This window comes from Agelaius tricolor, unplaced genomic scaffold (genome assembly GCF_023055355.1).
Source record: "Agelaius tricolor isolate 1412-34295 unplaced genomic scaffold, bAgeTri1.0.p SCAF_2, whole genome shotgun sequence".
In the NCBI taxonomy this organism is placed as follows: Eukaryota; Metazoa; Chordata; class Aves; order Passeriformes; family Icteridae; genus Agelaius; species Agelaius tricolor.
The window spans coordinates 26,249,417-26,261,845 of NW_027269262.1; the positions used below are offsets into that span (position 1 = coordinate 26,249,417).

Consider the following 12,429-nt stretch of genomic DNA (forward strand, 5'->3'; position numbering starts at 1 on the left):
TCACATGGAGACATAGCATGCAGAAGTCAGAGTAGAATGCATTTGATGGCTTCTATGAATTAACAAAGAGGAAACAGGAAAGGATTGTGTCCAAAAATATAAAAGTGAAATATTCTCAACCTTCTGTTTTTCTACCTGCCAGAAGAACCACCAAACCCTCCACCCCCCTGGAACTTTTAAGTAAAGATGTGTTTTGTGCAGATGGTGCTTTTCCACCCAAATTCTGATAGACCACTGAAATACAAGGACTACAGGGATAAATAATTGCTTTCTGGAAGTACTATTGAAACGTTTTCTGATCCAACAGCTATCAGGCCAATAAAGTGTTTTATGCAGAGTGTGCATTTTCAATGAGTTATAACTTTATGACCTGAAAGTTGGTCATAGTGTGTTCTTCTGATATGATTCTAGCAGCCTTCCCAAATGAATACTGTAAATATCATAGCAAAATAATCCCAGTATTTTTTCTCAAACAAAAGGAGTGAACAAGTTGTTTGCTAAATAAAATGCAGTCTATCCTAATAGGAAGCTTAAAGACAACAGCCAGAATAAAGGTATCTTGGGGATTGTGTTTTCCTCTTCACACTTCTTAAAAGCTGTTTAACATGACCTACTCAATTTAGCTGCATTAAGGCAAGAGATACACAGTGTACTGATATATCCAAAGGACGACATTCATTCCAATATAAAATGAATAGCATTGTATTAACGTTTATTTCTAATTACAAGAAACAGAATATCAGTCCCTTATTTGTACAAAAATACCTGAAAGATTACAATTAGGTTCACAAGCCAAAAAGCTATTTACAGTATGAAGCAAAGCATATTGAATAAAGGTTTTGTCTCTTAAGTTAATACCTTTTGCATTCCCTGAAACTTTAAACTTTATTCCATTTTACAGTCACTAAATCTTGCATTGTGACAATATAATTTACGATAAGCAAGTCTTGCCACTGGAAAGGTGCATTGATTGGTCAAACTGTCAGGTATTTAGTGCAGAAAAGATAAGACAAAACATCTAAACTGAGGCACGTGTTTCTTCAAGATTAATTAACAAATAAAAAGTTTTTTGTACTTTAACACCTATCGTAACATAACTTAACTAGTAACCTCATTACCAAAATGGTTTGGCATTTTCCTTCTCAACATATTCAAGATTGCTACATGAAGTATTTATTTAGAAAATAAAATCACAGGCAAAAAGATAAAAATTCAACAGGCTCCAAAACAACCCTGAGCATCCCCTTTACATTCATGTCATTTAAATACAAAAATAAGAGTCAAATGTCCTTCAGTCCTTGGTATTCTGAGCTGGCAGCCAGCTGAATCTGTTGGAAAACTAAGGTGGCATTGACTGTTTTCCAGCAGAAAGAAGACAAAGCAGTGATCTGCTTAAGTAAGATTGTTGCCACTTTGAAGGTGGTCACTTTCTCAAAACAGCTCACTTTAGCTGGGAAGAGTACAAAATACTAAGTCAACCATCTACATACAAAAATCATGGTTCATAGTCAAACTTTTATTCTCAATTTAAATAAGATGCAAAGTTTTTTTTTTTTATAAATATGAAACACTGCAAATACTATCTGCCTACTGGGAAAAATGCATGGTTGTCACTAAGCTATGTAAACAGAAAAACTTAAAACTACAGCATAAATGGTCTTATTAAACTGGTAATGTAGTCAATACAAGTATCTTTTTTCTCCTAATAGGGGCCAAATAGAAGCATGCAAAGTGAAGTCAGACTTAAGTTAGCTTAATTTCAAGGTTTTAAAATACATTGTCTAGAAAGCAGGAACACTCATTTCACTATGTACAATTAAAAAAAGCAAAACAAAACAAAACAAAACAAAAACGGCTTCTACTAAAAACAAAATCAAGTTTCTTCATTTTTAGTATCTAGACATTAAATGGAAAAAAATACTAAATGTGTTCTGTAAACTAAAATACAGTGTTTCTATACCATTGACATAGTTTAAGCTGATATGGACGACTCAGGCAGGTTATGGTTTGTCTTAAGCTATTCTTAACACTACATGAAGACCTAAAAGTGTAGGATTGGTTTTCCTTCTTTACCCTTTCAGATGGCTAGGATTTCAAACCCAGTGGCAAATATTAAGGATTAACTAGCCTGTGTAGATAATTTACCATTTTACAAATGCTCCGTTCTGCACTACACTCTGCAAGTTCCCAGGGTGGAATAATTCTCACTGTGGCTAATGGCACCAAGCACTGGGAAGTTATTTCAGTTCAGACAGTTGCTGAAGGAATGGTTGGTTGCAACTGCAGGATCAAGGTGGGACTTGTCTGACTTTAATACTGATTTATCATCAGAAAGAGTTATTGAGTAAACATTAAAGAATTCATTTAAACATTAACAATAAAGTAGTTCTGATGATAAACCACCACCAGAGCAAGATACATGCTTGTCTGCCACAGGTACTGGTGTGCAGTAGCACACATGACACAGGGATCACCAGTTACCTCAATGGATGATATTGCCAGCAGTTACTTCACAATCAAATCTGTTTCTATTCCCAGCATGTTCCTTCTCACCATGTAAACTTTCATGACCCTACAAGAAGCAGAAGGGTTCAGTTCTTCTTATGCCCTATCCCCAGGAGAGCATTGTCACTGTAGCTTTACTATATTGAAAGAGCTCTTTGAAACAGTCTGAAAATTCAAGGAGCTATAAAGCTAAAAACACTGGTTTTAATTTTTTTTTTTATTTTGTCATACTAAGACTACCTGCAGAAGAATCTTCTCACAAAAAATGGTGGTTCAAATACAAGTGTAGTCATTCAGTCCTACTCTATTTAGTAACAGTAAGTTTCCTCAGGAAAACAGTCAAAAGGCTGTAAAAAACAAACCACCACTCCAATAATAAAAATTTGTGCATAGAATCTAATACAGTCTCTGCATGACTGGATGCCACTAATATGCCATCAACATACTACAGCCATAATGCTACAAGTCAACAGTTTTAAGAGTACGTATATTGGTGGTATGTTCTTTTAGAATTGTATCCTCATTGCTTCTTCAAAGACACCGGCAGATCATTGAACCTCAGGTCTCCAGAGAAGTACTGAGACATACGCGCGCGCACACACACACTTCTTGATTTTCTTCTAGATCCTTTTAGGCTGAAGCATTCCATACATTTTAGGGTGCAGATTAATACCCAACTCCTGCATGAATTTTAAAAGCCACATCAGCTCCTAATATAGGCTGCATACAATATCCGAAACAAAGTAGGAGTGCAAAAAAAGTGATCAATACAAAAAGTAAACACACTAGTCTTAATTGTCAAGATTATTCCAGGGCAAGAGTTCTTTTCAAATATTTCTCTTCACACTTGTTCCTGTTAAGTGGCCCAGCCAAGATAGTTTCCAGTTTTGTTTCAAATTTACTCATTGTTTTACAGACCCTCCCCCCATTTTTGGGATGCTGGGACACTCAGCAGCAATCACTCTTAGGTGTTAGACAAACCAGCAATCTTGGTCTGTTGGCACCTGTCGAATCCATCCCTTTCAGAGTCCCAAGGTGCATAATATTTATTTTTTTAACCAACTTACAAATCTGCCAATTCCCCAGTGTCAACCTTCTCTTACAATTACTCTTCTATCAAATCCAGTCTTCAGCGAGAGTCAGATTTGAGGTCATAAGGCCACTCGGATGCAGTGGTGTTTGAGTTTGCAGGGCAAGACTCCTTTGTTTAGTTGATAGAATTCAACAAGCTGGATTAGATCACTGAATTTGGTGTTCCCATCATCCAGACTGAAAAATATCTGGCCATCATCTTCACACTAGGAAAACAAAACATCCTTTTCAAGTTAGGCTGCACATGAAGAGATACACAAGTGGAAAAACTTAGAGAGTACCACCAGTGTGTGACATAAATAAATGATGGGCACTCGGTTGGCGCCTGGTTGCATAAACAACCCAGTGCCTGCAGTTCTGTATGAAACCATGCACAGGGCTAGAAAAAACATACCTTAACCCAACTTGTAACATTTTGTTTATGAAAGTGAAAACTTGTGGGCACAGTAATTGAAAGTTGTACAGATGTCACTGGCATTCATTAGATAAAACAAAAATACCCCAAAAGGATTTGTTAGCTTTTTGTAAAATTGGCCAGCTAAACAACAGAGGAGGGTTTGGAACAATAAAAAGTTCTACATAATCCTAAATTTTTCATGCTTTTTTGGATCAAGATAAAAATCAAATTGTTTTCCAACATCTCTGTGTAATGTTATTTGAAGCTCAACATGATTGGATAACCTCCAGAATAAAACTTTTTAAAGTTCCTGAAGTTATTCTGTTTGCTTAAGTGAGAAGGGAGACAACAACTGCTGTTGTCTCTGACAGTCACAGAGAACAAGTTCTGTGCATTACATAGACTTGTGTAATGCAGTGACTTACAACAGTTTTCCAGAAATGCTAACCAATAATTTTAAGCAGACATTTGACTGATTAAAGAATATTCTAAAGAATATCTGTTCATGGATTTGCTAATGGAAACATCCTTGTTAATTACATCAGTAATTAATAAGAGATCTCCTGAGATGTTGGCAAAAGCTTAATGGTTTAAAATTTTGGGGTTTTTTATCAGTATCAAAAATAATCTACTTACCGGCAAGATTTGAAAATGCTTTATTTTTTGATGATGGCATAACGTAAGTACAAATGCCTTTGGATTGCTTTGGCTGTCCCGGAGAAGAAATAATCTAGGAGAGAACATTTTTAAGAACAAATTGAATATCCCCATCTGTTTGTTCTTAAATAATCAGAACCACTAAGTAATACTGTGCCACTGCCGAATTCTTCTTTAGTTGCATTAAGAGGTGATTTTGTAACTGGCAATTTACTTTCTACCATGGCTATGCAATATTGACAGATGAAGAAACAAGAAGTGCAAGATACATGATGGTACTTCTTCCCCTAAGAAGGTACCTATGAGGCTTTTTTTAAGATTCCCTCTAACTCAGCTTTCTATTAATGATTTGTACTCTTATGAAGAAAATGTTATCATTTAATTCTAGAGAAAACCTGAATTACTGTAGATGAGAAAGTAATATATGGGAATCTGTTCCCACTACAATATCTTGCATCAGTTTGCAGAAATCCAGTGTCAACAAAATTATGCGTTGGTTAAATGGCTGCAATTGCACAGAAATAGCACAATACTTTCTTAAAATTATTTACCAGTTAAGTAACTTCCAAATTATCAAGATGGGGAAAACACACACTGATTTTTCCTCTAGAACAGTCACAGTATTTTCCCCTCAGCATGTGGAAAAAAATGTACATAAGGTGTACAGCTACCAACATCATACACCATGTAGCTGTCACTTTTAAGTTAATCCACAAAACTGAAGTCCTACCCTAAATGGACTTTATTTAACATCCATAATGGGAAGAGGAGAAAAAAAGCTAAATAAAAACCCCTGTGTTTCCTCCCCTTGATATTTATGAACTAAGGAAGCAGATCCTCTCCATGCCACAGGAAAGAAGAATATACCTTTGCAGAAGGCTTATAGCACAAAGCACAAGTGGATTTTAGAGATGGCTGAGCACAGGACTGGAGCAGGCCTCTTAATTGCTGACCACTAAGCAAGGAACACACTTTTCCAAGGTGCAGTTGAAAGAACTGCTTGTAGTCTTAAGAACCCAAAAGATTTTACTCCAGCTCCTCAGAACTGATTGAGAAATGTCAGTACCAGAAAAATGCACCATCATAACCAGAGTGACTTCAGTAGTCAGGGACAGGCATGTCTTGCCACTCTCAGAAACCATGCATGGTATTTGAACATTCCATTGTAATCCTAGGAAGACCAAATGTGTGGAAAAGGGACAAAAGCCTTTATAAATTAGCATCCCTGTGAGGGAGAAAGAGCCTGCCCTGTGGTTGCTGCAGTTCATGCAGGTATCTCAATTATATTTCATCTAGCTGTTTCACATCATGCATGGTAAACTGGTGGCACAAAGCAAAGGTCTGCACAACTGATGCTGCAACTGTTTACTCAACCTCTGGCAAGCAACCAGGTTCCACACAAACAGTGGCTACCAAGAGAGATGCATCCTCAGCAAGAACTTCCAGAGACATCCAACATAGTAGCATCAGTTGCTTGTATACAGTGTTGAGCCTCTTCCATGAACCATCAGGAGACTGTTAACTTTCTACCTTCTTTTGTTCAAGAACACACAGAGCAGGAAAACATAGGCAAGAGTTTTCTCCCCTGAAAATCATGATCCTTGTATCTCAGAGCACATAGGTAATCTGGTTCTTTTGTCACTGCTGGTGGACCTTACTATGGCTAAACTAACCAATTTTTACATTCCACAGTAAGTAAGCTGATTAGGCACAAATTTAACACAGCATCAAACACATGAACACATTTATGAATTCCTCAAGAAGGATGGGCCACCAGATTCCTAAGGCAACAAGACAAAATGAGCCCAAGATTGTATTGTGAGAAAACCAGAAACACAAAAAGTCAGCAGTGCTCCTTTGCTTTCTCAGCTTCTCTTTTCTGTTGAACCTACTTAGCTAAAAGCCCCTGTCTAGCCCTAGACTGGAAAAAACTCCCCAAAAATAAGCCAACGCTGCTTGATGAATTTTATATATATATATATATATGTATATATATGCACTACCAATTTCTACTTCCCTAATGTATTTTAGTCTTCAGAAAGATTAGTGTTGCTTCTGAATCAGAAAATGCTGAAGAAAAGTTTGAACTTCACTGTCTCCTGTGAAGCCAACATGAATGTTTCTACCTTAACCCTGAGAGGAATGAAGACAGTGAACCAAAGGCAGCCATGCCTTTCCCATCCTACAAATCAACAATGCTGAATGCAGCTCAAGCAACTTCCCTTCAATAACCATAACTCCATATAAATAAGGAAAACAGATGCTCAGAAGATACTTAAATAACAACCACAGACATTTAAGAGAGTGCTGGAACAGGTACTTTAATTTCTTTGCTCTAGAATAGAAATAGTGAGCAAGCACCATTAGCTCCTCTGATTCATGCAGAAGAGCACGGATGGCTGATTATAAATTTGTTGGCAAATGGTTAGGTACAGCTTTGCCTGAAAAATATCTCCTCAATGCATATTACAAGAATTAACCGTATTCAAATTCTAACATCATCTAAAACTTGACTATCTCCTGGAAAAAAAGAAAGACAATTAAGTGTATTATAAGATTTTACTTTTCAAATTAAAAGTTAGGATCTACTCCTACAAGCACACACTCTGACTTTTTGGAATCCAGGCAGGTTATAACGGGACTACTCAACAATCAGGTTACTCAGAAATGCTCATAAACCTGTAGATTATTACAGCAAAAGTTGTGCTCTCATCTGTAAAGTTTACTGTCAGATCATAAATACTGAGCAACAAGAATACCTACCCATCTACAAGCCCTTGTTGCTTAATAATCCTGTGAGATTCTTCTCTAGAGATTCTTCCGTGAAACCAGTGCTGTGTCCTATGAATAACTGGAGGTGAGAGGAAAAAGGAGAGGATGGTTAAAAACAATTACACATTCAACCATTTTACCACATACTAATTATTTAAACATTTTAAAAGTGGGTATAGATCTCTTACAGAATATAAAGTATCTTCCATCAACCTATATAAAAGAGAATCAATATAAAAAAATGCATCTACTTAATATACCAAGTAGAGAGGCATCATATCTCCATGTATTTTCCAATTTTCAGATATACAATTAGGTAAAAAAGAGAAGTCTCTTATAATACTGCCTTCTCATAGCTTGAATGTACTGGGATTAATATTCCTTAAGACTCAATGTATAAGCTAATGAGTTAGAAACAAGTCCCTCTAAGTATCAGATAGAGAAATGCACTTTAGATGGTGCTTTCAAGAGTCAAGTTAGCCCCCAATATGTTTATCTTTATTGTTTTGTTCTTCAAATGGTATTTTAAAATTCTGTTAACAGAATAGCAATAGAAAATATCTGTGTTTCCTCCAAGAAGGCTGGGATATTAATATGAAATTTCCTGTTGTTTTAATAAATTTACAGTTTCAAAGAAATGTTGAGGACTTGCATATTTTACATTTTTCAATTATTATGGAACAAATTCTGTTTTGAAAACTCTCATTTCTACTCTTTAAAGAGTAAAAGATCACTCACTGACTTTCCTTGTCCAAAACAGCAAATCAACTGCTGGATTCTTTTAAATGGAAATACTTATGGAGTGTCTACAAAATAAGAGTTTCAAAAGACTAGTCCTAAAGTAAAGCTTGAGTGGGCCATCAAGGGAAACAAGTTCCTTCTGTGGTGTCTGTATGGGTAGGCATGTTAATGACACAGGAGCTACTGATAAGGATTGTATTTGACATCAAGGCATTCTACTACATGGCTACACTCTATGTCTATATGAAATGTACCTGTTCTTTACCCACAGAGACCTCTGATACTATGGTTACAAACCATCAGAATTTACCTGTACTCAGTGTGGAAGGATGGAGTGGACTTTGGCTACCCAAGATGTTCATTCTTGTGCTACGTTTCTATAGAGAAAATGAATTACCGTTAAATCCACACTAATGTCTTGGAAGAAGAGAATTAGTGCACATGCAATATAGATTAAATTTACAGGAAACTGGGGGCTGGGCAGATTTAATGCAAGGATGAGAAAAAGAAATGCAACTTTGAAGGGGGCTAATCTACAAGCAGCAGCTCATTTCAGTTGGCTTAAAACACGAGCCAGATGTTAATGATGAAAGCTCAGTATCTTAAAAAAAAAAAAAAAAAAAGGAAAAAAAAGACAGAAAAAAAGAAAAGACTGATATGTTTCTGCTCAGGCAAAACACCAGGCACTCAGTAAATCAAGCAGTATTTCCCTCCCGTACATAAAGCATCAGCTAATGCTTCAGTAATGACTCCTTTACCCTAAAAGACGAGCATGTGGGAAAACTTGTACTGCAGCTGTCTGTCCACAAGACACTATAAACAAGTTACATCAGTTTTCATTGCAAGAGGTCCTGCCTCTTGTATATTCTGCAATTAAACTTACTGGGAGCAAGCCATTAGTCAGAGCCCCAGCCTCTTCCATGTGGGGAAGCATTTAATTTGACATATTCCTCCTCAGAGACTGGTTTTGCAAACTGGCAGTAAAGTTCTGGTGGGTCTGCTTTCCCCCTCAACTTTCCTCTGGACACTAGGGGGACAGAGAAGCAGTGGTAGAAGGTTGTTGTGAATGTGACAGTTTTGCTAAAGATGGATATTGACTTTCAGATCTGCATGCTTGCAGTGTGATTGCTGCAGGTCGGAGCTAAGCTATACTGTGACCAGCACTGCACTAACATCATAGCACACTCTGTGTTTTGGCTCTCAACAGACACTTACTGATTGCAAAAATAGAAAAGAAGAGAAGATAGCTACCCTCCAAGCATGTCCTTCTTCCAAGGCAGCACTCTGTGCTTCAGCAGGATTTTCAATAACTCTTCCTATTTGCCCCGAAAAATCCATTGCTACTAGTGAGTTTTCAGATACACTTCTCTGAAAAGGAATTTTCACTTATTTCAAAAAACAGGGAAAGGGAAAACCAGCTTGAGAGTTTCACTTCAAACTGTTTTGGTTTCAGAAGACTGTCCAAAGTCCTCCTTCAACAGCACAGAAAATACATCTCACTTTTTTCTCCTTTCAAAAGATTCACAGACACAAAAATAGATGGTTTTTTGACTGTAGGGGAGTGAGACGATTCAAAGGCTCAGAATAAAATCTGTTTGCTCAAGTTGCCCACTTGCCCTATTACTATATTCCAGTCATTTTCAGGGCCAGTTGGGATCCAAATATAGGATCTTCCCTTTTAGGTAGTTAACAGTCAGCTCTTGGCCCAACATATTTTAGGAAATCTACGTGTTAGTTTTGCCAGACCTAAGCTGGCTTCTGCAGAGACAGCCAGATGTCTCTCTGTGCCGTACATCTCAAAGAGCGTGACGTAGCCAAGATTTTTCAATCATGTGGATCATGTAAGCCTAATATAATGGAGAGCCAACCACAAAAACTGTACTCATGCAGAACATGAACTTTACGTTGATTTGCTACACAATGCTGAATTTACATTTCTTAGTGTAAAATTTTCCACTTTTAAAATGCAAAAGCAAATGTATCTTTTCCAACATCATACATCAGTGAGGTAAAGTTCATCACTTACTACTGGAGTGGAAAAGTGTGGAAGCATGGCTTTTCGCTGCTGGGGAATTCTGTAATTCTGATACAGTAGCATTCCATACTGCCAACAGAAACACAAGGACAGTATTATTCAAATATATGCCCTAGGAAAAAAACTGTAGTGATTTCTTAATATCACTTTTACACTGGACCAAGGCCCCAAAGACATTGTATTGAGTAATAGTGATTGGCAGGTGGCAAAGAGTAAATATGCACAGAAAGTTTTATTTAAAAAAATACAAGCTTGAGTGATATACATGGGTTATTTTTGCAACTCTCAACTATGATCATGTTTTCTTTGTAGAACACAAGCTTTCAGTTGAGATCAGAACACACATATTAATTCCCTTCTTTTTACCCTCTAGAACTTAAAGAAATTCTGCACAAGACATTCAAACTCAGTTTTCATAATGATAAAAAATAAGAACCTTTCTAATTCACTAGCTCTTTCAAAAAATTTCACTATCACTTTGTACTTTTCCCATCTTAAAAAAAATAAGGTGATTGAATTCCAGTCATGCCCTTGGTTGAACATGATGAATTTTAGCAACACTTGTAGCTAGGATAGGTAAACAGCTACTCAGTGCCTTCCCTAAAGGCACAGTGCTGAAGGAGAGCAACATTGCTTACTGAATGTTCTAACTGGAACAGTTTATACAATTTCCAAACAGGGTAATAGAGGACTATGGAAAGCTAAATGAGATGCTGAATAAAAACAAGCATTATGGACACAGCCTTGGGGCAAAGCCTTAATTTTCGCTGACTATACACCTTTAATCATTTTTTCTGTGTCTTAAAAACAAAGTCATTTTTTTTCAGTACACGGGACATAGTAAGGTAGAGAGAAAAACACAGCAGTTTTCAAAGCAGCACATTCAGAAAAAGACTTAGAACCAAACCAGAATTTATGCACATTTTCCTATGAAAATCAGGAAGTTCTCTCCTTCAAAGGACACCAAATAGTCAGCTTTCTCCTCAGTTCCCTCCATCCTGATTTTGTTTCAAAAAGCAGTGAAGCCTCCTATCATATTATCAAGAAGTTTCATTGTGTGCTCTCAGATATGAGTAACTTTTACCCAGATATATGGTTACTTATTTTTGTTACCTCTTCTAATAGAAAATGGAAAAAATGGAAAAAAATGCTAAAGAAATGCTGTTCTGGTAAAGAGAACCACTTACCATTATGAAAACAGTTTCTTTAGCTTTATGGTAACTTGAAAATATCTTGTTAAGCAGGTTTTTTAATTCATTCTCATATCTCAAATTTGGATCCCAAACTAAAACTATATTTGATTAATATGTGAAGGAATAGATCTTAGTCCCATGCTTAAATTCTTAGGTGGGACAGGTCTGCTTGGCTTTTTGCTCTTATTCATATTGTTTTGGAGCAGATGATATTAAAGAACATATAGGTAACTTCTCATTAACAAAATAACAAATGCCACTTTACTGTAGGTGCAGTTTTGCAAAAGTAGGAGTGATTAGGTACCTTGAGGAGTCGAAAGGCAGTCATCCAGCACGTCCTGCTTTGCTCGTCTTCAGCACACAACAACCGCAGTTCCTTAGTTTCATTTCTCACTCTGTTTGGCTTTAAAGCATTAGAGGGAAGTCAGATACATTCATGAGAAAACCAACAATTAGAATCACTGTAAGCAGGGTAGAGGCAGGTACAGTATTAGTCCAAAGAACTAGCCAGAAAAAGCTCCCACCACACTGAATTTAAAGCTCAGGAGAGGCTGAGCATGCTCTGAAGGAAATCACTTTTTCAGCTGGGTCCAGCAAGATCAAATGTTGGTGCCTCCTGACTTTCAGAAGCTGGGGTCATTGATCCTTGTAGGTCGCCTCCAACTCAGGGTTTTCTATGATTCTATGGTTTGAAATAACCTGCAGTCCTAGCAGTTTATAGGAACAAGGTATTCAGGCCATGATAGAATCAGACCCAGGCACGCACTTAGTTTAATTGGGTTTGGTAGTTGGAGGGTTTTTTCCTGGTTTTTTTTGGGATTTTTTGTTGCTGTTGTTGTTGTTTTGTTTTCAAATCTGTGAGAAGTTTTATACACCTCCATTTTGAAATGAAGGACGAAAGTTTCCAAAACTGAGGGTAACTGAAAGTTTGCTTCCATCAGTTCAGGATGTGTCCTGCATCCAGTCTCTTTGATACAAACTCTTGCTGTCTAGCTCTGGAATGGCTGCTAGGAAGGAGACTACTTCACTACTGTCAT

At 37.0% G+C, this 12,429-nt stretch overlaps 1 protein-coding gene across 2 annotated transcripts in view; it reads right to left on the reverse strand.

The window, feature by feature from the left end:
- Nucleotides 1-686: 686 nt before the first annotated feature.
- GRB10 (growth factor receptor bound protein 10) overlaps nt 687-12,429 on the reverse strand; it is a 145,474-nt gene continuing 133,731 nt past the window's right edge. For both annotated transcript variants that reach the window (XM_071454847.1, XM_071454839.1), the window contains 7 exons: nt 11,697-11,795; nt 10,191-10,268; nt 9,416-9,532; nt 8,475-8,541; nt 7,415-7,502; nt 4,631-4,724; nt 687-3,803 (listed from right to left, as the gene is read on the reverse strand). In XM_071454847.1, the coding sequence (XP_071310948.1) occupies nt 3,657-3,803; nt 4,631-4,724; nt 7,415-7,502; nt 8,475-8,541; nt 9,416-9,532; nt 10,191-10,268; nt 11,697-11,795 (690 nt within the window). In that variant the 3' untranslated portion in view covers nt 687-3,656. The remainder of the gene's footprint in view (nt 3,804-4,630; nt 4,725-7,414; nt 7,503-8,474; nt 8,542-9,415; nt 9,533-10,190; nt 10,269-11,696; nt 11,796-12,429) is intronic.